General features: G+C 38.0%; 1 protein-coding gene across 1 annotated transcript in view; it reads left to right on the top strand.

Moving 5' to 3' along the window:
- Positions 1 to 480: 480 nt before the first annotated feature.
- adamts9 (ADAM metallopeptidase with thrombospondin type 1 motif, 9) overlaps positions 481 to 24,214 on the top strand; it is a 31,307-nt gene continuing 7,573 nt past the window's right edge. The window contains exons 1-23 of the mRNA XM_081358321.1: positions 481 to 642; positions 1,322 to 1,701; positions 3,701 to 3,860; positions 6,217 to 6,506; positions 8,411 to 8,494; positions 8,623 to 8,747; positions 8,945 to 8,985; positions 9,118 to 9,223; positions 10,571 to 10,717; positions 11,008 to 11,149; positions 11,351 to 11,455; positions 13,117 to 13,262; positions 13,540 to 13,721; positions 14,964 to 15,100; positions 15,238 to 15,355; positions 15,538 to 15,633; positions 17,984 to 18,150; positions 18,310 to 18,439; positions 18,634 to 18,760; positions 20,031 to 20,241; positions 20,358 to 20,519; positions 20,634 to 20,795; positions 22,498 to 22,617. Coding sequence (XP_081214447.1) covers positions 546 to 642; positions 1,322 to 1,701; positions 3,701 to 3,860; positions 6,217 to 6,506; positions 8,411 to 8,494; positions 8,623 to 8,747; positions 8,945 to 8,985; positions 9,118 to 9,223; positions 10,571 to 10,717; positions 11,008 to 11,149; positions 11,351 to 11,455; positions 13,117 to 13,262; positions 13,540 to 13,721; positions 14,964 to 15,100; positions 15,238 to 15,355; positions 15,538 to 15,633; positions 17,984 to 18,150; positions 18,310 to 18,439; positions 18,634 to 18,760; positions 20,031 to 20,241; positions 20,358 to 20,519; positions 20,634 to 20,795; positions 22,498 to 22,617 — 3,435 coding nt within the window. The 5' untranslated portion in view covers positions 481 to 545. The remainder of the gene's footprint in view (positions 643 to 1,321; positions 1,702 to 3,700; positions 3,861 to 6,216; positions 6,507 to 8,410; positions 8,495 to 8,622; positions 8,748 to 8,944; positions 8,986 to 9,117; positions 9,224 to 10,570; positions 10,718 to 11,007; positions 11,150 to 11,350; positions 11,456 to 13,116; positions 13,263 to 13,539; positions 13,722 to 14,963; positions 15,101 to 15,237; positions 15,356 to 15,537; positions 15,634 to 17,983; positions 18,151 to 18,309; positions 18,440 to 18,633; positions 18,761 to 20,030; positions 20,242 to 20,357; positions 20,520 to 20,633; positions 20,796 to 22,497; positions 22,618 to 24,214) is intronic.

Here is a 24,214-nt window from a genome sequence, read left to right on the forward strand (position 1 = left end):
TCTATTCTACTCTACACTTAATGACTCTTTACTTATTTTAATGCTGCTTGTATTAACGTGAACATTACTAAGAACTAACTTAAGTGAGAAGCAGCGGTGTGCTTATCTAACTGACTGTATAGTTTAACAGCACAATCTGAAGCTGGAACAAGAACATAACGCACGTATGGACGATCATTATGAGTAATATGTTTAGTGATTTTGAAAAGAAGTTTAGTCTGCACGCTACATTAGCGACACATATGGCAGGAGTGGCTTTCTAAGAGAGGGGTGTCTCTTAGAGTACGCCCAAGTCTCGGCTAAAGTAATCAGCAAACTGGAGACCACCACAGTTGCATCGACCCCCTTTCTGCTATTATGCATGCAAACCAAGAGCTCCGACCGAGCGCTTGTTAGCGACATGGAAGTCACTTCTGTAAAGTAGAGGAGAAACGCTTTGAATGTGCCAACCGTACGGCAGAAAGCCCGGCTGAGCGCGGCTTCAAGGGACAGCGGAATACTGTATTCGGGCTTGCTTGCATTCATTTCTCTTAACGTGGACAATCATGTTTTTGTTCTTCTGGGGACTAAGCTTTTTTCTATTTTTCTCTGATTTCATGAATGCACTTACTTCAACAGGGAGTCCGCGAGATTCAGAGAAAGGTAAGGGCTCTTTTCGTGCTCTTTTCTCTCTCATTCAACTCAGTACCTTGAGTAGCAGAGAATGAATGACTTTCGTCGCTTGCTTCAGAGCTCATAGCGAGCAGTCTAAAGAGTCCTCGAGTAATAGTTTGAAACGTCAACTGACTGACACCTGATTAATCTGGTTGAGTCTGTTAGAATGGCAACTGTTTTGATTGCGATTTGTGGCATGGATAGGCTATGGATGGATTATTAAAGAAGACGTGAAGTTTTGATAGGGTGTGCATCAACACTGTTACCTTCATGTTGCCCTAATTTAAGTAACAAAAACTTATTTCTTATAATTGTTTTTCAAGAAGTGAACAAAAGTATGAAAAGGTATCCTTTTTCGTCACTTTTGTATGTTTATCAGTACAATGTCAACCCTGTTACCATGATTATCGATAACTAAAAAGGAGATTTCTATAGAAATATCGATTGAATTGTCTTTCAATTAATTGTAGTTTATCTTGTAGCCTACTGTAGCCTAGGCTACGTTAACTTAAATTGTAAAACTGTCAACCCTGTTACATTTCAGTTTACCTGTTAGCCTATGGTGCCGTGCAATTTACGCTCATTATAAGCCTACACAGCAAACGGCATTCATAAAATGATCCATTGTTTCTGAATTTGACTATTAAATCTCTGTTCTCGTCCACAGCGATATTACCGCAGTTTGGCGCGTATGAGATTGTAACTCCGGCAAGAGTGAATGAAGCCGGTGACAAACTGCCAACGGGCGTGCACTTCAAGAGGAGAAAGCGGAGTACCGACCCAATAACCGGCAACATCTCCCATCATTGGACCTCCCCACACGTCTATTATCAAATATCTGCCTTTGGGCAGGACTATTACCTTAACCTTACGCTCGAGTCGGGATTTATTGCCCCAGTTTACACTGTCACGATACTCGGAGCATCCAGTGAAGGTCAGAATTCAGAAGAGGGGGAGGAGGACACGGAGTATCAGCACTGCTTTTATAAAGGACATGTGAACGCTGGGCAGGACCATACTGCAGTAATCAGCCTCTGCTCCGGTTTGGTGAGTTTAAAAGACGTACTATTATTATCTCTATATTAATAATAACGATTATCATTATCACAGGCTAATTTGTGCAATTCAGGTAGCCTAGCAGTAAGCATTCGGAAACTTTGCAAATGTTCATATGTAGGCTACTTAATCTTTTGTATGTGATTAGGCTGCAGTTTTAGTAGCCTACTTGAACAGAAATGTGGTGCAAGTTAGTTGTAGCCTATACATGAGGCAGGTCAGTTAGAAAGTATTTTCTCAAACTTGTTGGTAGGCTACATCATCGATCGTACTACAAAATTGCGCTACTTGAGCTGGTGACGCACACTCACTCATCAGTGGCATATAGTAGCAGTAGAGTGCTGACGTCAACGGCAGTCCATATATGGGACTCAGATGTCATTTGCTGATGTGAACGTAATTTCGCGCCATGTAACAGCGTTTCTCACAGATCAAGAGCAGTCGTGGGAACTAGCAGTGATTCGAATTGGTTCTTTCAAAGAACCTGTTCAAAAACGTATTCAGCGGTTCTTTCGTCGTCACGTGGTCCCTGACATCCCAGCAATGCATGCTCAAAGTCTAACCATTCCAATAAAAACACTTCAATAGAAAAAAAAAAAAAGAAAAGAAAAGTGAAGAATGTCATGTGTCATAATACAGTCTGTTGCATAAAGCCATGATTTAGTTAATTAAGAACCTATCATTTAGGCAACACGAAACAACACTGTGAATTTACATCTCCCTGCTGAAAATGTCTTAGAAAGTAGACTGAAAGTAGGCTAGTAGACTATTGGCTGTCTCAGTTCCAGGAACATTTGTGATTTCACTGATCACTTGTTTCTGCAAACAGAGAGATAAATAATAATAATAATTGAACACTATTAGGAACCCTCCAAAACAATCTGTTACTGGTAAGACATCTGCTATAACATAATGAAGTAACATAAATACAATTTATGTGTTAAAAAAAAATAAAAAAAAAATTAGTAAGAATATATGGTTACTCTTCTTTTGATGTTTTTGAATAGCCGTCAATGGAGAAACACCGTCATAATGGTGGCATTTACCTGCAAATATTCATTGAAAAGATAAAACATTTAAACATGACTCAAAAGAATGACTGTTGACAAATCTCTTTAACAAGTATCGATGGAGGACACAAACTCATAAACTTATTAGTTAGGTCTATATGTTCCCTTAACAAACACCCAATCCTGGCTAGATTTCAGAAAACATTGTCAGAAAACAATGATCAATACAAGTCTATTGTTTTGAAATGTGCTATCATGGGAGCTGTAGATTTTCATTGAAAACCATGAAATATAGAAAGAACTGATTTAACTTACATTTTGGGGAAATTGTCACGAATCTGATACAAAATATCATTCTTTCAGGGTTTTAACCTATGACGTTTGGGTTACCTGTCTAGAAAACAACTACACAACCACCCCCATTAGCTTACAGTGCCTGTAGCAAAGATTATATGGCATTTTAATGTCATAAACATTTATTGCACAGGTGTTTATATGCACACAATATTTTATAAGTAAATTAAGTCAAGCTTGTTCGTGATGGCCAGTTTGTATCCCTTCATACAATACAGGTTTATACAAACAATTTGTCTAGAATCCTTTTTTTTTTCTTTGTAATATAATAACCGGCCTCAAAACTGTTTAGTATGTTTCTTCTTGAAAATAAGGGGGGAATAATTGCAATGTGCTGCTTGCTGGCTTTATCTATTAGAGAAGTCACATTTCAAAACATTATACTTTGTAAATGTAGCAGAATTTTCAGAGTTATCAACCACATTCTGCATTCATTACCCCCCAGAGGCCAGTATACTGATATGCATGCAATGTATGTTTTCTTTATCACTCCATCAGCCACTTAGGGTTTGTACGTAAATAAAATCTTAGGGGGAAGTTGTAAGGGCAATTTACAGTCACACACTATGTGTGCATAGATTTTACTGGCCATGGACCAATTTAAACATTGTTGTTGTTTGTTTTAGCTTGGCACTTTCAGGTCACCAGAAGGGGAGTTTTTTGTGGAGCCCCTTCACAGCTACAATGGTGAACATTTTGAAGAAGAACACATCAAACCTCATGTCGTGTACAGAAAAGATGCCTCAAAAAAGAGTGTGGATGATCTGACTGCATGTGAAACTTCAGGTAAGCAGGAATACACCTAAGTCCTACATTTTGAGTGGGAAAGTTTTAAGATGACAAACATTAGATATATTTTAAACATTAAAGCAAACCAATGATGTAGTAGTCACATTAACAAAAATTCAACATTAGGTACTGTACTGGATCTTGACATTTCCGAAACATGCTTGAAGTAGTTGACCAATCACAACACACTGGTCCAGCCGACCAGTCAGAGCACACTGTGCTTATCGGAAGGAGGGGCTTCATAGAAACAGGAACTACTGTAAACTAACTTCTGTTATGACAGAAGAGAGGGAAGAGAGGAACATTTTAGTAGACCCAAAAAACTAAATTAAAACTTTGAAAAAGTGCATTATGTCCTCTTTTTCAAAATAAGAATCATTAAATTATTACCATATTGTTTTTGTGTAGCTATGAAAATGGTATGTTAACTCATAACTAACTTACCCAGTTACAATTCTGTAAATCTAAATATGACCATGGTTATATGAGTGTGTCACAACCACACTAGACATGGAAACAGATATGCTATAAGTATATGAGCTATGTTTCCATCCACCTACAGTATTTGTATGCACATTTTCGGATATATTGCATTAAAAAACGCTGGATGGAAACACCAAGATACACATAAACTCTAAAAATGAGCACAAAAACCGTATGCGCTCAGTTGAGGCGGATCATTTTTTTTATCCGATAAGAAGGCATGCACATAAACTATGATGGAAACACATTTACTGAAAAAATCCCTCAATGCGCAACAAAAAACTCAAGTGACTTGTGACAGTGGATGTGATTGGATAACTGCAGTAAATAGTAGACAAATTTCATTGCACAGCATCTCAAATGTTGATTTCATCATTCTAAAATGTCTGAGGCAAAGTCTGTCATCAGAATTATTTGGTATAATGACCTCCCAGAAGTGTCTTAATTAATTGCATTCACAAACAGCAGGCATTTCTTCTGTGCGCTCTGAGACGCAAGTCATTCATAATTTAGGAAAAAATAGCCACAGTGGCTTCCCCGATTGCAGCAGCTTCCATTTTTGTTATATATATTTTGTACCAATTTTACCATGAAGTGAGGATTTTGTTCTCTTGAACATGAAATGGAAACATTGCTTAATTTGCAAATGTTTTATGCAATATTCCAATTTTGCATATAAGTTAAATTCGCAACCTTGACTGGAAACATAGCTATTGGCATTAAAATACTATAACATTCATGGTATCTTTTACATCCTTTGCTTTTCTGTTTTCAAATGTCATTGAGTAGAAGTCAGTGGAACATGAAAAATCATTGGAAGTTCTTGGTATCAGTCCAATCTTAGTTTACTGCCTCAAAATCCTGTTGACTCTTGCACTTCCTGTAGCTTGAAGATAAGGAAACTCAAGAGGCACAATACCATGAAAGCCACGTGGTGAGCTGCATTGTAGTAAAGCAATGGCAGTTTTAAGTGTTTGGAAATTCAATATTACAAAAATAAATTTAGATAGGGCTAATGCACAGTGCTATGTATCAAGAACACTCAATGGCAGCATTGTTTTTTGAGTTTGGTATTGTGTTATGTAATGGAAAATTTGGCCCCCAAAAGTGCTGGGGGGAGAACTTTTTTTTTTTTTTTTGATCGCATGATTTTTATTGAAAACTCCATTGTGGCATTCTTTTTTTCTAGTGGAAGAAATATGATTCATTTTGATTCCCAGCTATTTTTGTGCAAAAACCATAGTAGAATGTAAGGGTTGTGTTGAATTTTTGTCCTATTTTAAGCTCATGGAAATTAAGACTGTTCTTTTATTGCTTTTAAGTTGTCATTAAAATGAAGCTCTATAACAGTCTAATGTAGTAACAGTCAAGGCTGCAGTACTTTGAAGAAAAAAATCAATAATATTGTGAATTATTATTGCAAATTAAAATTGTTTTCTATTTTAATTTATTTTCAAATGTAATTTATTCCTGTGATGGCAAAGCTGAATATTAAGCATCATTACTTGATTATTATCACTGTTGAAAACAGTTGTGTTGCTTAATATTTTTGTGGCGCATTTCTTTTTAATAGAATAGAAAGTTCAAAAGAGCTTTGTATGTTCAATTGATGGAGGTTTGCCACTTTCTACAGTCCATCTGATCATCTAATATACAGTAGATCATGGTAAATCCTCCTTAGATTCATAATTACTTGCTGGTTATCACTGGACATCACCCTGTGATATAGTGATAGTATGGTAGCCCAAATGGCTGCTTTCATTCATTATTTCCTATATATAGAACAGTTTATAAAATACAATTATTTTAACTCGCTATATTTTAGTAGTATTTAACATATTATTTGTATTGTTCTCCTCCTTCATTCCAGGACACATAGAGCCACATCACAGACACAGGAACAGACTGAAGAGAAAGTTGCCCTCAAGCATGCTGTCCGACCTGGAGACTCTTAATTCCAGGCTCTTCTCTGCCCCCTTCCCCTCCTCAGAAAACAAGCACAACTCCGCTAATGAAAGCAGTGACTCCAAGCCACACCGGAGATCAAAGCGTTTCCTCTCCTACCCCCGTTTTGTTGAAGTCATGGTTGTGGCAGACAGCAAGATGGTGGAACATCATGGAAGCAACCTTCAGCACTACATTCTTACACTGATGTCCATAGTAAGTTCCCCCTTGTTATCAATAGTCTTCTGCTTTGATGGGTCTGTGTCTGATGCTTTAGGTCTATGTGACAGATCATTAGCATGGGCTGAATGTGTCTGACAGACTTGATGAATGTGAATATAAAACAAATAAAATCAGGTATGTTGCATTCACAGCATGCTTTAGATGTTTTTTCATTGGAACTCACAGGGAGGTTAGATGACCTATATTTTGATCTTGGCAAAGGCTGCATTCTCAGCAGGACCTGGCAGCACAAGCTAGTTCTCAATGGCCAAGAAACATTTTTCCCATTCTCCCATTAAGAACGCTCCACTCCTGCCTGGCCCTCTTTGATGAGAATGGCCAGGTTCATGCCCCCCATGGTTCGGGTCCCGCGTCTGCCGCGATGCGGCGGCTTAGATCATGGGGGTCGCACATGGAGCATACGGAGGAGTTTGAGACAGGCCCAGCCCTTTTCATCATCTCTGGTGGGCAAGGCTTACATGATAGCAGGTCAGGCTGGTGCATACCTTCACAAATATGGCAGGGAGCAGCCCTAGCCACAAGCCTACAGCTCCTCACATGGAAAGCAACAGAAGGAAAGTGTTGCTTCTCGAGCCCCCCCTCAACAAGCTTGGGGGTTGAGACAGCATTCTCGCCCTAAGCTTCCTCATTCTCTTCAGGAATGCTTCAGGGAAGAGGTCCTGACTCAAGTCTCAGGCCTCTGAGGGCGAGCTCTCTCAAGCTCGGGTGTACCCGCTCCTTCATGGAGCCCTCAGGAAATCGATCTGCCAATTGATCAGCAGTGTGAAAACTTCTACCAAATGTGTCTCAATAGGTCCTGTGTACAATAGAAAAGGGGTACAGAATCCAGTTCGGTTCTCGACCACCAAGGTTCAACGGGGTGTTATCTACGGTAGTGGACCCTGAGCAGACTCAGGTGCTGGAACAGGAAGTTCAGCCTCTCTTGGCGAATGAGGCCATAGAGCGTATTCCTCCTTCTGAGAGAGAGTCTCGGTTCTGCAGCCGGTACTTCATAGTTACAAAGAAGGATGGGGGGTTGCGTCCCATCATAGATCTAAGTCAGTTAAACCTTACTCTGAGGAGATACAGGTTGAAAATGTTGATGATTCCTCTTATTGTGACTCAAATCAGATCCGAGGACTGGTTTAACATGATAGATCTAAAGGACACATACTTCCATATTTCTATCCTTTCTCAACGAAGTAAGTTCCTGAGGTTCCCTTTCGGGGTCGAAGCTTACCAGTATCGGGTTCTTCCGTTAGGCCTAGCATTGTCTCCCTGCACCTGCATAAAGTGCATGGATGTAGCTCTGGCTCCTTTGAAATTCCAGGGCATCCGTGTACTCAATTGCATCGATGACTGGTTATTAATAGTTCAGTCACAGGAGATGTTGTCCTCGCCCACATAAGGCGCTTGAGGCTAAGACTGAACTCCAAGAAGAGTATGCTTTCTCCAGTTCAGAGGACAACTTTTCTAGAAGTAGTTTGGGACTCGGTTACCATGCAGGCACGACTGATTTCTGCTCGTATCGAGTCTCAGTGGTGAGCAGAATCAGACTAGGCCAAGCTATCAGTGTGAAACAGTTTCAAAAGCTGTTGGAACTCTTGGCAGCCGTGTTTAATGTTATACTCCTGTACATGAGATCCTTGCAGTGGTGGCTCAAGACCAAGGGGTTTTTTTCAATTTGGAGGCTTAGGGCAAGAGTGTGTATTATAATGTAATATATACCATATATGGCATTACAGTATACCGTAAAACTGTATTATAAGAACTATGGGATAAAGGCCAAAACCGGACAGATATAAGTTTAAACTGTTGAAACTCTCTCGGGCCAGTAATTTGAGAAGAAATTAGAAGCTTTGACAATGAATTTCAATTGTCTGTATTCTCTCACTCAGGTTTCCTCCATCTATAAGGATCCCAGCATTGGAAACCTGATTAACATTGTTATTGTGAAATTGGTCATTATAAAGAATGAGCCGGTAAGAGTTCAGCATTAAGACCTCTTTTAAATGTGCTTAAGTAGTTCTTTACAGTTAAGCCCTAATTATTTCTGCAAGGGTAAATGTATTCAAATGTTTCAGCATCACCTGTCTCTATTCTTCTGCAGGATGGTCCCACTATCTCTTTCAATGCACAAGCCACTTTGAAAAACTTCTGCATATGGCAGCAGAGTCAGAACCACCTGGATGACAACCATCACTCACATCACGACACTGCCATCCTAATCACAAGGTGAAAGAGATTTTATGGGAGGGTTTAGATCTTGTGTTTTTTTAATTATTCATGGTGCAACAACTTTTCAAATTGGGTTACACTTTTCAAGGCTACAAAGGCAGAAAGTAGAATGCAATTAACAGCATGGACACATGTGATATAAAATGGTATCCAAGTACTTCTTAAATTTGTAAAGTTTTGTTCTATTTTTTTAGGCAGGACATCTGTCGAGCACGGGACAAGTGTGACACTTTAGGTAAATCTTTGTGTGAAAAGAGTGATTATAATCCTACTGAAGCTGACAATGAGGATGATGTTGACGATGGCAATTACAACAACAGCTATGATTGATATTCCTTTAGTTTTGTGTTCTCTCATGCATTTTTAGGTCTTGCTGAGCTGGGTACAGTTTGTGATCCTTATAGAAGTTGCAGTATTAATGAGGATAATGGACTCAGTACTGCTTTCACCATCGCTCATGAGCTTGGCCATGTGTGAGTACTGTTTTTGTGAAATGTTTTGCTTCATAATTGTGCTTTTGTTTGTTGTTTTGCTATGTAGCACAATGATAGTTATGAATTTTTAAGTTTTAAGTGTGTCCAAAGACTTTTTGCGGCTGTAATATCACCTGCATTATAAATGCTATTTGTCATATGGACTTTGCTTGAGAGGAGCTTTTATTATACCCAGAACTACATTATCTTTAAAACATTAGTAGTGTTTCTTTCATTTTTGGATGTTTGGGGGAGATGTCATTGCCTTTTGTACAGTTCGATAACAGTGTGTCTGTGTCTGATATGCAACTTCTCAAGGTCTTTTGCAGAAATGACTAAACTACTCAGTTATACTCTGTTTTTTAGTTTAATAGAGTCTTAAAGGTAAATATTAAATAATCTAAATAAATTATACCATGGCAAATACAACGGTCTCATGATGGTACCTATTTCAGCCATAGCTTGGCTAACATCCTCATTTAAAGGCTATCGTTTATCCCACAATATTGGCAAATGCATCTACACCAAATTCGCATGTACAGTCATATGAAAAATTACCTCTAAAAGAACTCCCTTTTTGAATTCCATTCTTATCCGGTGGCAGGTGGTGACATCAGTGCCGTGCGCTTGAGTACGGATTTAGTCTTGGTGCTGTACAGTGTAATGCCGTGTACACCACCTTCTCCAATATAATTTGACACTATATTTACTAAAGATTTGGAACAAATATTTACAATACATATTTTTTTTTATCCTTTATGGTATTGGATATTTAATTGTTCATGCAAATTTTTACATTTAGATTACCTTCGATGTCATCTAACACTTTTTATAACTAAAGTTAATCTTTAAAGACGCTTAAAATCTCTAAAAACTATTTAATAACACTGATAAGTGTAATCGTTAGCAAATCTCAAAATGAATATCCATACTACATACTGTACATCATAATGTTGTGATGCTTAAATTCACTTGTAGTATTTAAAATGATTGATTTTATTTTTGAATTTTTTATTTTAAAATGTATCTAGAACAAGTGTTGTTTTATCAAATATATTAATCAGCCATTAATCAGTTATCCTGCATAATATGATTTTTTTTTTTTTTAAATGATGGGTTTATTATTATTATTTTCTAAATTGACTGCCAATTAATCAGCTTGCCGAATATATCAGCCTGTCACTACTTCTCTCTACTGACTTTTTCATAGGGTCATAGTACAAATGTGAAAATACCTGATATTGGTCAGTCTTACAGATACTGTGTGGATCACATGTGTCCTGAACCTACTCATCGTCTTGTCCTGTTTGTGTGTGCGCATGTGTGTGTTTTCAATCATGCCCTCAGGTTCAACATGCCTCACGATGACAGTAACAAATGCAAAGAGGATGGAGTCAAGAACCAGCAACATGTGATGGCCCCTACGCTCAACTATTACACCAATCCTTGGATGTGGTCCAAATGTAGTCGGAAATACATCACAGAGTTCCTCGAGTATGTAAACCCCTTTTACACTGCGTACAGTGACAGGTTGTTATTTAGCCTGTGATGTTGGCTTGGACTCTTGAAGATGAGCACCACCGAATGTTTAATGTCCAGCTTTGGCATGCATTTGTTTTCTTCTAAACATTCTCAATTGAGATGGAAACAGCGTCATCTGTAGCAAACGGAACAGATTCTCTTTTTTTGTGTGTGTGTTCGATCACCTACTGAGAACATTTCTGTTGTTTGTCTCTTGTTTGTTTTGTTTTCTTTCAGCTCATTCGTTTATCATTTCTCATTAGCACAGGGTATGGTGAGTGTTTGCTCGATGAGCCGGTTTCTAGGCCATACAGTTTGTCCCAGCAGCTGCCTGGACAGATATATAGCGTCAATAAACAATGTGAGCTGATATTTGGGCCTGGAACACAGGTGTGCCCATATATGGTGAGAAGATCCCTCAAGGAATTGCATAACATACTGACATCTTCTAGTGTGTATTATCTATTCTGAAATAATTCATGGACCTGGTTTTAAATAAGTGACTTTCAAAGCATGTTACATGTGCAGAAAACAGGCATCATTACAAATTTTGTGTGTAAGAGTTAGATGTTAAAGCTAACATTTAAGTGTTTGGATGTTGTGCAGACACAGTGCCGGAGATTGTGGTGCACCAGTCCAGAAGGAGTCCAGCGTGGCTGCCGGACCCAACACATGCCATGGGCTGACGGGACAGAGTGCTCTCCAGGAAAGGCAAGCACTTCAGAAAACTACATTTACAGCAACATGTACAGTGTTTGGAATTGTGTTAGAGCTATTCCCCCCTTTTTTGGGATGTGGCAAGGGTTCTGATTCAGTGAAACAGAATGGGACCCCAGCGATCAGCCCTTGTCAACGAGTGTAAAAAAAATAAATAAAACTGAATAACAAATATAAAGATCTGAAATCCCCTCATTTCTTGGGACACATTTGGTATTATTTAAAGGAATAGTTTCCAAAAATGAAAACTGTCATCATTTACTGACCATCATGTCGTTCCAAATCTGTTTGACCTGTATTTCTTCTGTGGGGCATACAAGAAAATATTTAGAAAAATGTCTCAGCGTTGTTTTTGTTTTTTTGTCTGTACAATGTACGTCAACAGGCTCCAGTGTTGTTTGGACCCCAACATTCCCCAAAAAATCTTTGAATACCTTCCAAAAATATGTTGCGAAGTAGAAAGAAAGTTATACAGTTTTGGAACAACATGAAGAAATCATTTTAGTTTCTGAAGTTATATTTTTCATCTTTGGGTGGATTATCCCTCTAGCTTTTCCTATTATGAAACAAGGCTGGTTGCTTGTGGACAGTTTGCTGTATGTTAATAGTTTTGTTTAATTTCAATACCATGACATATACTCATTATGTCTCTTGAAAGAACTTCATGCAATAAACACATTATATTTCTGCCCATGTTGGAGTTGCAAAGCAGATGAAAAGCAGATTCTTCTATGTAACTTCAAGCACATATTTCCTCCAAATAGCGACCAAATCACTTCCACAGTGACACTCGTCCACACTGATATATTGCTTTGTTTTTGCCCTTGTTTTACAATGTTTCCCAGATTGTGAACTCTAGTCAGAATTATGCAGTGGTAATGATTGTAAACAGCATTGCATCTCTCGTGACCTCCATATGAAAAGCACTGCAGATAGCATCACAAAAGGGCAGTTTTACAAGGTTGCTAGGTATCTCAACACTAACTTGCTGCAAATGCTTAGTTTTTTCTCTGAATGTCATATGGCTGAATTCATATGGAATGCCTTTGCTGTGGTATCATGCAACTCAATTTATCTAGATATAGGATCAGTATCTTGCATCTTGTTTTGATTTTTAACAATGAGACCACCCAATATATGTGGATTGTCTGGTAATCATTGGATGAAACTGTTTTAAATCAAAGCTTGACCCATGTGCAATGAAAAGGCAGCGTAGTGCTTTAGCTTGATGCTTCGCTCCGTGAAGTTTGTTGCACCTGAAAATGTTGATATGAATCATATGAAAGAGATTTGTATGATTAAGAAAACAAACTAAATGACTTAACAGTGCTATCAACGCCGATATCATGGGGTCCACTTTATAGGAAAGCGAGAACTGATAAAAAATGTAAATGTGCACCTTGAATGCAATGCTCTTTGGATAAAAGCATGTGCCAAATGCATAAGTGTAATAAGTGTCATTTTGTTCCAATTGACTAAACAGTTTGTTGAAATTAAACAACTCAGCCAACCAGATGCTGGACAAGGAGTGCTTTTGAGTGAAACAAAAGAGACTTTGAATTGAATCATGTTGTCTGTGTATCAATAGCATTCTTCGTCATTCTTAGTGGCAGTCATGACTGATTCTGCAATTTCTCTGTTTTCTCCTCTTGCAGCATTGTAAACATGGCCTGTGCATCCCTAAAGAGCACGATTCCGTTCCAATAGAGGGGGCCTGGGGCGTGTGGAGTCCCTTTGGCACATGCTCAAGGACCTGCGGAGGGGGAATCAAGATCGCTGTGCGCGAGTGCAACCGACCCGTGTAAGCTGCCGCTCTTTGTAGTCTAGCATCCTCAATGGACTGTGAATTGGCACCAGGTTTCTCAATGTTCCCTGACAAATGGCAGCAGCAAATGCTTTTTAAAAAAGAATATTCTTCAAAAGTGCACTTGAGTTGACAGCAGGCTTTGCTCTGTTTAAATTGCAGTCGGACAGAAACATAATCAAGAAAACAGAAAGGACTTTCTAAGAAAGGATTTTGTAATAAAGTTTTCCCAATGTGACCATGTGCTCTGACTGTGTGTTTTTATGATATTTAGGCCCAGAAATGGGGGAAAGTATTGTGTTGGACGAAGGATGAAATTCCGTTCCTGTAACTCTGAGCCATGCTCCAAGCAAAAGAAAGACTTCAGGGAGGAACAGTGTGCCAACTTTGATGGGTTACACTTCAACATCAATGGTCTACCTCCAAATGTCCGCTGGGTGCCAAAGTATAGCGGAAGTAAGGCATTCATTCCAATGATTGCAACTGGCACATCGTGGGGGATGTTTTCATAAAAAACACAAAAATTAATTTCTTACTGTCATGTCATTACAAACCTGTAAAACGTTCTTCTGTGGAACACAAAATTATGTCTTGAAGAATATACATGCAGGTCTTTTTCAAACAATGACAGATTATAGGGACCATGTCTGTTAAGCTTCCAGAAAAGACAAAAACAAAACACCAAACGCAGACCACAAAATAATTTTTATCACCAGTAAACTTATGCAAAATCTGATCTGAATCTGGGTTTAGAAACGAACCAATTGAAAGAAACCTCTCAAAAGAATGATTTGTTCAATGATCCGGTTTAAAAGTTCAACACACTGATTCAATAATCCGATAACAGCAGTTAACAGAGTTAACCGTTCAATGGAGAAGAAGACTTTCAGTGAATAATACTTTTGAAATATCGGTCTGTTCACAAGTAGTTTTGAGCTACATTTATGGCACTTTTTGTAATTTGGGAGCTTAACAGACATGTTGTAAGAGCCGTTAAGATTATTCAAAAAATTTTCCTTTTGTGTTCTTCTGTAACAATAACCATAAACAAAGGGTGAGCAAATAATGTCAGACTTTTAATTTTTGGGTGAACTCACTTGGGAGAATATTAATATTTTAACAGTTTTATTGTTAATTAAAAACAAAAACTCTTAAACAATTGTTTTTGTTTATTAAAATAAATGAAATCATAAAACTAAAAAAAAAATCAATTTAAAATAATAATAATAATAAAAATGACAAACTGACAAAATTGCAAAAACTAACATAAAAATACAAAAAGTGAATTAAAAACATGTATAAATACTATAATAGTATATAAAAAATATTACGTTTTCCAGTAGTCTCTGCTCATTTGGCCTCAGGGTTTGTTGAGGGTGTCCCTATAGAATACGTTTCTTAATTTTATTTTAGATTAAACATAGTGTTAAACCAGTACATAATTGCCTTCGGTATGTATAACCCATATTAAACAAGTCCCTAGAATTCCCTCATGATTTGAGACACGATGATGATTTGAAAGGTTCCATATATACTTTCAAAATCAAATTACCAAACACAATTAAATTTCAATTAACTTGATAATTGCGTTGTACAAAGCTGTGATGAGAAACATATTATCAATGTCCTAAATACAGTAGGGTTGAGGTCAGACTGTATTAACTATCTCTGTCTCTCTGATGTCTCTGTGTGCTGTAGTTCTGATGAAGGATCGCTGTAAGCTATTCTGTCGTGTGGCGGGCAGCACAGCTTACTACCAACTCAGGGACAGAGTTATTGATGGCACACAGTGTGGGCCTGACACCAACGACATCTGTGTTCAGGGTCTGTGCAGGGTGGGTGCATTTGTGTGTGTGTATGTGGAGTGAAAATGCAACTTAAATCAATAAATATCCTGCATGATCTGAAGGAATATTCCTGTATAATCATGTTCAAGTGTCCTCTGAACTAATTCCACATCCTGTTTCTACAGCAAGCAGGATGTGACCATGTGTTGAATTCCAAGGCCAGGAGAGATAAGTGCGGGGTGTGTGGTGGGGACAACTCATCTTGCAAGACTGTTGCAGGAACATTCAACATAGTGCATTATGGTAGGTGACACAGGCTGTCAGTTTAGTACAGTTCTGTTTATGTCAGTCAAAGTAACCCAGAGTAGCTAAGTTCAAAATCTGTTTGATTCACTTCAGTTCCATAGAGTTCAGCACAATTTCAGAATAAAAGAACAATAATATTTTAGGAAGAATATTTTATTGATTTATGCTTTTTTTTACAGGTTACAATGTTGTGGTGCGAATTCCCAGTGGTGCTACAAACATAGATGTGAGACAACACAGCTACTCAGGGAAACCAGAGGACGATAACTACCTCGGTGAGACATTAAATAGAATAGCATATAACTTTTTTTTTTCATTTCTGCTATGTTGTTGCCCTGCACATGACATACAGAAAATATATATAAGCCTATATCGTGGCCACAAATTAAGAATTCATTCTCTCATTTTAGTAAATCGTGGCCATGATTTACTAATTCATTCCCTCTTTTTAATTAAATCGGACGTTCCATATAATCATTCATATTGTGCACATGATTTAGTAAAACGAGGGAACGACTTATATCATGCACACAATTTACTTAATAGTGCAGAAAGTGATTTCTAAGAATCGCTGTTGAACACTGTTGATATTTGAAATCAACCCAAACATGCCCCTTCTTGTATTGCTCCGCCCCCAAAATGCGCGAACACGCAATGAAAGAGTGGATGTATCTTTTTCATAGCAGAAGCGAAGCAAGATAAAGCTCTGCGAAAAATAAAGTGAAAATGATGAACAAATGACAAGGAAGAGTATATACAAGCAAGTGTTTTTTGTTAGTCGCCAGCAGTACACACTCAAAACCAATGTTACTCATGTATGGAACAGAAACAACGCAACATCCGTGTCTGTTTTCAGGCCTGGCTGCTTAGGTCTCTCCAGCGCTGGAAAGCATTTCTAATATTAACGCAGATCCTAAAACACTTGCCTGATCTCTGACTTTTTCTATTTTGTAACACTATCAGCCATCTCTTTTTCTACAGTCTTTCTTCAAATCTCCCTCTCACTCTCGCTCTCTCCTCCCCCATCATTAGTGGACACGCCCCCTTCTGCTGATTGGCTACAAGTGTGTTGTGGTGTGTTCGGTCTGATCCACTTTCAACAGCGTTTTTCAGAAATCGCTTACTGCACTTTCAAAACACATTTCCCCTGGATGTCATTTGTGGGCCTCCGTATTTCAGAGGATTTAAATAAAACTTGAATATGTTATAGTAAAAATTGGAGAAGCACTGACCAGCAAAATTCTGGTCAATACAGATGCTGAAAATGATTTTCATATTATCTACGAAATTAAAACTAGATTTTTTTTCACAACATTATAATGTACCGCATGAAAAATGGATATTCATTATGAGATTTGCTAAAGATTCCATTTTAAAGTGTTTCTAAATGATTAGTTTAATTAGTTAAAGATTAAATGATCGTTAGATGACAGCAAAGGTAATCTAAATGGAAAAATAACAAAAATGGGCATACAATTAAATATCCAACATTACAGTAAAATATATCTAAAATCACACACAACCCCCCCCCCCCACACACACACACACACACACCACCACCAATGAATTCAGGACATTGCATAATATTATACTATATTATATAACATTGTATTCATATTTAAGCCTGGTAAGTCAGGTTCATTCGAAAGTGTTTGTGCAGCAAAAATGAAATGAATGTAGAGTGTGGCGAAAAAAATCCAAATGCAAGTGGTCACAGGGAGATGCATTTGAAACGCATTTTAATACCAGATGGATACCGTTTTGTTTTTTTTGGCTTGCTCAATATCCGGGATATTGTATCTAATTTGCAGGCATCAGGGAGTCGCTATCAATATGTGGGAGACTCCCGGATCTACCGGGAGAAGTGGGATGTCTGTGACATTGTCAAATTGATTTGCATATTCTTAAACAATCCTAATTTAAAATGTATCTAGTGTCATTGCTAAAGTAGGCTAATGTGCTATACTGTAGGTGAATTGATGTAAACATTTATTGCAAGCTTTACAAAGGGCTTTTGCAAGAGCTCCTGAACTTTACAAACCTATGGAAATATGCGCTGTTTTTAAAAGATTAGTGCATGTGTGTGTGCGTGTTTATTGATATCTTTGCATGTTTCTGTTTATTTGGCGTATTTGTGTGTGTTTATGTATGTTTATCTACAGTGTATGTGTGGTTTAGGCCAAGACAGGAATGTAGATGTTTTGGAAAGGGTTTGTTTGAATGTGTGTAGGTGGTGGGGAGAGGGAACAGGGGTTGGACGCTGTAATGTGTGAAGTAGTGAGGAAAGTAACTCAGGAAATTAGCTACATAATCACATTAGTGTGCATTTTTGAAGCATACTGACTTCAGTAGAGCAAGACGTGGCCTCTTCACGGAATACTGAATTTCTTTACCCCGATTAGCCTAATCTGCCCTGACTGTTGCTAAATCTGACTGTAAATGAAAACGTTTTATTTCTTAGGTCATGCAGGTCTTGTAGTGAGACAAATTTGTGATTAAAAAAATGGACACTACTTTAGTTGTTTATCCTGTGGCATGCCTGAATATTTGCTTTGACAATGTGAGCTTTAACATAAAGAAAATAAAGCATGCATGCATGCATGTTGTTTCATTTTTGTTTTGCAGCCTTGTCCAACAGCCGTGGAGAATATTTACTCAATGGAGATTTTGTGGTCAGTATGTTTAAAAGGGAAGTCAAAGTAGGGAATGCTGTTATTGAATACAGTGGCTCTGACCATGTCGTTGAGAGAATCAACTGCACTGACCGCATAGAAGAGGAGATTATTATCCAGGTAATATGGCTTTACTGAATTTAATTCGAACTTATATGTTGTTTAACATTGTGAAATCTCACAACTTCACATTTGAACAGTTCAGAAGCATGTCAGTAAGTTTTAAACTCGTTTGAAACATGATATTTTTGGTCTAATTGTGATCTTTTTACCAACTAGGTGCTATCCGTAGGAAACCTCTACAACCCTGATGTCAGGTATTCCTACAACGTTCCCATAGAGGACAAACCTCAGCATTTTTTCTGGGATGCATACGGCCCGTGGCAGGATTGCAGTCTTTTGTGCCAAGGTGGGTGTGAGAGAAGCAACAATTTTTTGCCAGAAATGTCAGTTTAGAATTTGGCATATGATGCTGTCAGGTCATCCAGTTCAGTATTTCTTGGAAATTTGGAAAATGGAATGGGGAACTTTCTTTCTTCTTTCTAGATCACAAACATATGTTAGAACTTGTGTATGTCTTGTGCTGTATGTTATGTGCATTAGGAGAGCGCAAGAGGAAGATCTTGTGCAATCGTGAGTCGGATCGAGTGGTGGTGTCTGATCAGCGGTGCCATGGCTCTCCTAAACCAGCTGTGATCACTGAGCCATGCAACACAGACTGTGAACTCAGGTACATGTCCAATTCACTAGTTCCAAAAACATTGAGTGTTTTATTTAACAAAAACAAATACTACCGTTCAAAAGTTTGGGGTCAGTAAGGTTTTTTTTATTCAGCAAGGATGCATTAAATTGATCAAAATAGACAGAAAAGACACTTATATATTGCAAAAGAGTTTTATTTTAAATAAAAGCTGTTCTTTTGAACTTAATATTCATCAAAGAATCCTGAAAGCACAGCTTTTTCAACATTAATAATAAGAAGAAATGTTTCTTAAAGTTTTTTGGCTTTTAGTACAAATATGTTAGCCTTACTGTTGTCTATAAGCTAGTGTGCTCCAAAACAATTACAAAATTCGCATTTAGAAGATATAAGCATTCAAAACTTACAATTAACAGTCTCTCACTTGCGCCAAAATGGATCAACAATTTTGATGACCTCACTCTGCACCTTTTCTGTCCAATCAAATGCTCTCTAGCATCCCGCATCCCTAGATTATAAATAGATGCTGAAGCTGCGGCTGGAATCGGTCACTTGTTCTCACATTTACTATTTTCTACATGGTGAATGGCACATAGTGCACTATATAGGGGATAGGGAATGATTCAGACAGTTCAAAATGCTTTCCATTGGGGCAAATTAAGTCTGGTTTCACGATAGTGTCACACAAACCGCTGCCGCAGTCTGCTCCGGTCCAAAGACATGATAGCACAGAGAGGATCATTGGCACGAGTCAGCTCAGACCACAAAACATATCGGACCCATTTGAATTCTTCACAGAATGCTGTATTTTAAAGCGATATGGAGAAGATTAGGAGGAGAAACGGTTAAAGATTAGGAGGAAACTGCGGCTTTACCGAGCTGTACAGCTCTGGTCAAGCTGTGATATAAACTAAACGTTATTGGCTTTTTAAAAAAAGGGTAAGTGCTATTCGACATGTCCCACGCTGTCTTCCTGTTTCAGTGGAAATTACTTCAATATATTGAATAATGCTTGCCATTTAAAGGCACTTCAGTGGGCATATCAGGGATTTCTGAAGGACCATGTGACTCTGAAGACTGGAGTAATGGCTGCTGTAAATTAAAAATATACTAAAAAACAAAACATTTATTTCACAATATTATTGTTCTTACTGTATTTTTGTTCAAATAAATAACTGACAAATAAATAACTTCTTTCAAAAACCCACTCCAAACTTCTGAACAGTAGAGTATTTTTTGTAATGAAACCAGAAATTGAACTAAATTAGGTTTATCCTGGTGGCATTTTGTTAATTTACAGGTGGCACGTTGCTCGGAAAAGTGAGTGCACAGCCACATGCGGTCTGGGCTTCCGAACTGTGGAGATTTACTGCACCAAACAGAGCAGGTTGGATGGAAAGACCCAGAAGGTCGACGATCGGTATTGCAGCAGTCAGCGCAAGCCTGATGACAAGGAAGTGTGCCATGGAGACTGCAACCCTGGTGGATGGGAGTACTCCTCCTGGTCTGAGGTGTGAGAAATGCCTCTGGTCTCAAATCAGCCTTTGCTAAATTGTATTGATGTACAATATGGACTATATTTATGTGATGTATAACTTACTATGAGGATATTTTCTTGGTTATTTAGTGCTCCAGGAGTTGTGGAGGAGGAACACGTCGTAGGCGTGCAATGTGTGGAAAGTCAGCAGAGGCTGATGACGAAAGCAAGTGCAACCCACAAGAAAAGCTCACTGTCCAACCCTGTAATGAGTTCCAGTGTCCTCAATGGAAAACTGGAGACTGGTCAGAGGTAAACACCTACATAGGTAGCATCAAATGTAATCTGGATTTATGCAGACTATGTATAATTATGACTTATGACTTATACCACTGCTAATATGCTCCTTCTGGATTCATTTGGTAGTGTCTGGTGACATGTGGCAAGGGCTATAAACACCGCCAGACCTGGTGTCAGTTTGGAGAGGAGCGTTTGGATGACCGTTTCTGTGACTCATCCAAACCAGAGTCGGTACAGGCCTGCCAACAGCAAGAATGTGCCTCCTGGCAGGTTGGACCATGGGGACAGGTGAGAACAACCATTTATTTTATTGCTGCGAATAAAACATTGTTTTGGTGCATGTCATGTTTAGGTATGACAGGTATTACAATGAGTATATTTGATGCTTATGCCAGTGGAATGGAAATTCAAGCACATTGTGATGAGTGCAATGTAATTTCCAGGAGTGCAGTCATTGCTGCTGGATATTGAAAAAAGATTATCACAGCTGCGGTGTGGGCGGAAATCGACCACAAAAATGGGATGAGGTTAGGGACTAGACAAAGAACAATATTTGGTATTTTTGCACTGATGGTGAGCACATCCAAAACAAAGATAACTATGCTATTATAAGGTGTCCTTGGAGCCTTGAAAAGAATTCAAATATCTGTAATTTACTTTTCAAAATGTAAGACCCTAACAAGTCTTAAATGTTGTCCGCAGAGATCTTACGTTTTTTGATTGAAAGATAGGATGTAGCCTACTTCTATTTAAGCAGTAATAGACCAAAAATGTTGTTATTATAATATATATACAGTAGGTTAGGTTTTTAAAGTAGGTTTTGCTGTGGTGTGTCAGTAGGATATATCAGTTTACATTTCCAAACATTCCTTTTTCTATTAATTATAATAATCCAGTGAGATTTGTGCATGCACAAGGAGTCTGACAACAGCCAGCATGCTCCACATGGAGATCTGGCAACATCTCCAAGAAGCTTGAAGAAACCGACCTGCAAAGCTACCAGAAAAACTATGTGCAAGTGTACCTGGACAAAAGCTGGTTTAAACGCAAAGGGTGGTCGCACCAAATATTGATTTGATTTAGTTAATAGAAGTTAATTGATTAAAACAAAACAAAATTTATGACATTATTTTGAAAAGCATCCTCACTTTACAGACAGTGCCTAAAACTTTTCAGAGTACTGTAGCTTTGCAGGTAGGTTTCTTCAAGCGTCTTGAAGACATTGCCACCGTTTTTCTGGATTAAGTCTGTCTCCGTTTCTTCATATAATCCCAGACAGACTCGATGATGATGAGATTCGATCATACCGGCTCTTGTCCCTTGTGCATGCAAAAATCTCACTGGATTATTACAATTAATAGCAAAAGAAATGTTTGGAAATGTAAACTGATATTTCCTCCTGACATAGAGATATAAATAACTGGCTTAAAACAATTTTTCCAGTGAAAATAATAATGTGCCTAAAACTTTTCGTTCTCCTAAACATGCAGCCTTTTGAATATCATCCAGTCATGGATAGTGTGTTTTCTACCCAATTGAGCAGTTTATGCTTATCTTTAGAAAAGCACATAGTTTCTTCAGGGGAATCACAGAATCTGCAGTGTTTCTGTGGGCAAACTATCTTTAAGTCCTAAAGTATGATAGAGATTAGACATCACTCTTGCATAGATTAAGCAACCATGATAAATGCATGTTTGAGGTGCTTTACTGAAGCATATGCATTCTAGCTGCAAATTCTGCCACACAAGCTTGACCTTGTTGCACTCAAGTCAGCGATGAGGAAAAGAGATAAAGAAAAGGAGAAAGGTGGACAAATTACTGGCCCGCGTCCCAGGTTGCCCATGCGGGTGCTTATCACATCAGTGCTGGACTGATGCCAGCGAGCCATAGTGGACAGTCTTAAATCTGAACTTATTCAACAGAATAAAGCATAGGCATTATTGTGTAACATTAAATTAGATACTGTCACTAACTGACTTTTTGCATGTAGTGTACTACCACATGCGGCCCGGGTTATCAGATGAGAGCTGTAAAGTGTGTGGTTGGCTCATACGGCTCTGTCATGGATGACACAGAATGTAATGCAGCAACACGTCCAACAGACACTCAGGTATGAGTATTGATCTCTAACATTCACTTTGACTCTCATTCATTTCTCTCTATCTCACTGCTGACTGCAAAATAAGAACTGTGTTAGATTTTTAAATGACTTTTGGAAACCATAAAGGGGTCAGTCAGTCTATTATAACAACTCTTCCTGTTTCAACTTGCGGTATTCTTGGTGAAATAAAAGAACAAGAAGCCAGGGTGCAGGTTAAACGCTGCTTTTATGAACTGAAGCCATACCACAGTTAAGACTCCATTGCAAACACTGTTTTGCCTTGAAATGGATATGATTTGTTACACTGATATATTAAATGATTCATTTGCATTGTTATACACAAATATTTTTCAGGTATTGTATGAAATAATACACAGTATTTTAAAAAGAGGTGTTGCTTGGGTATACAAGTATTATGATATATAGGAAGGAAGTTTCCCACCCAGCATATTTATCACCTGCTCAATAAGGCCTTGTCTGAAGGAAGAGCATAGGTTCACACACACACACACACACACACACACACACACACACACACACACACACACACACACACACACACACACACACACACACACACACACACACACACACACACACACACACACACACACACACACACACACACACACACACACACATTGCATCAGGTCAGTGATAGGAAATCAGACTTAGCTGGGTTCCCATGGTCTTGGAATATTCAAAAATATCAGGGAATTTTAAATTTGCTTGTTAGTCTTGGTAATTAATACAGCCTTAAAAGTCATATTTTAAGAGCTTAATTATTTTATTTTCAAAAGAATAATTTTAGTGATGTCCTTTTTGAGTGCTTTGAATCAGTTCATTTTGAGGAATAGGTTCCCAAATCTATCTGAATGATTCATTAATGAATCTGAATTAGATTTTATTTTATCTTTGATCAGTAATCATAAATGATTGGAAATATGGAAAAGTAATTTAAAAAGAGATGTATGTGTGTGTGAGCCTTTAATTTTTGCATTTGCATGCGTAGTTTTTTCATAATAAGCTGCCGTGGTTATAACGTCCATGTCTATATAGTTCCAGTGCAGATTTGTATTTAATGCTCATTTAAGTTAAACTGCAGTCATCTGGATCTCAATTTTATCAACCTTCACAATCTGCAAATACCTGAAAAATTACATTTACCCCTCCCCCTCTTCCAGTGTAATTGTGCTCGAGAGCCGGAGTGGCTGAACGCTGTTTCACAGACTATTTTATTAACTTTCCTGAGGCATTGGTTTTATAGAGCTTCATTTTCACAAGGCTTTTAGGAGATGAAAGAAAGAACCATTTTTTCCCACCATCAAGCCATCCAGGTTGATAAAAATCTAGGAACATATATATATATATATATATATATATATATACAGTATATATATATATATATATATATATATATATACTATAAGAGACAGACAGAGTAAAGAATTTAATAAATAAGGGATATTGTACCGTCAGACGGATTATCGCAAAATAAGCCCAGACAGGATGATCAGGACCCGGACGCAAAGCGGAAGGATCTTGTATCACCCTGAAGGAGTTTATTTTGCTGTAATACCAGGATGACTGTACTATCCCACATATT

This window comes from Scardinius erythrophthalmus (genome assembly GCF_964197995.2).
Source record: "Scardinius erythrophthalmus genome assembly, chromosome: 25".
NCBI lineage: Eukaryota > Metazoa > Chordata > Actinopteri > Cypriniformes > Leuciscidae > Scardinius > Scardinius erythrophthalmus.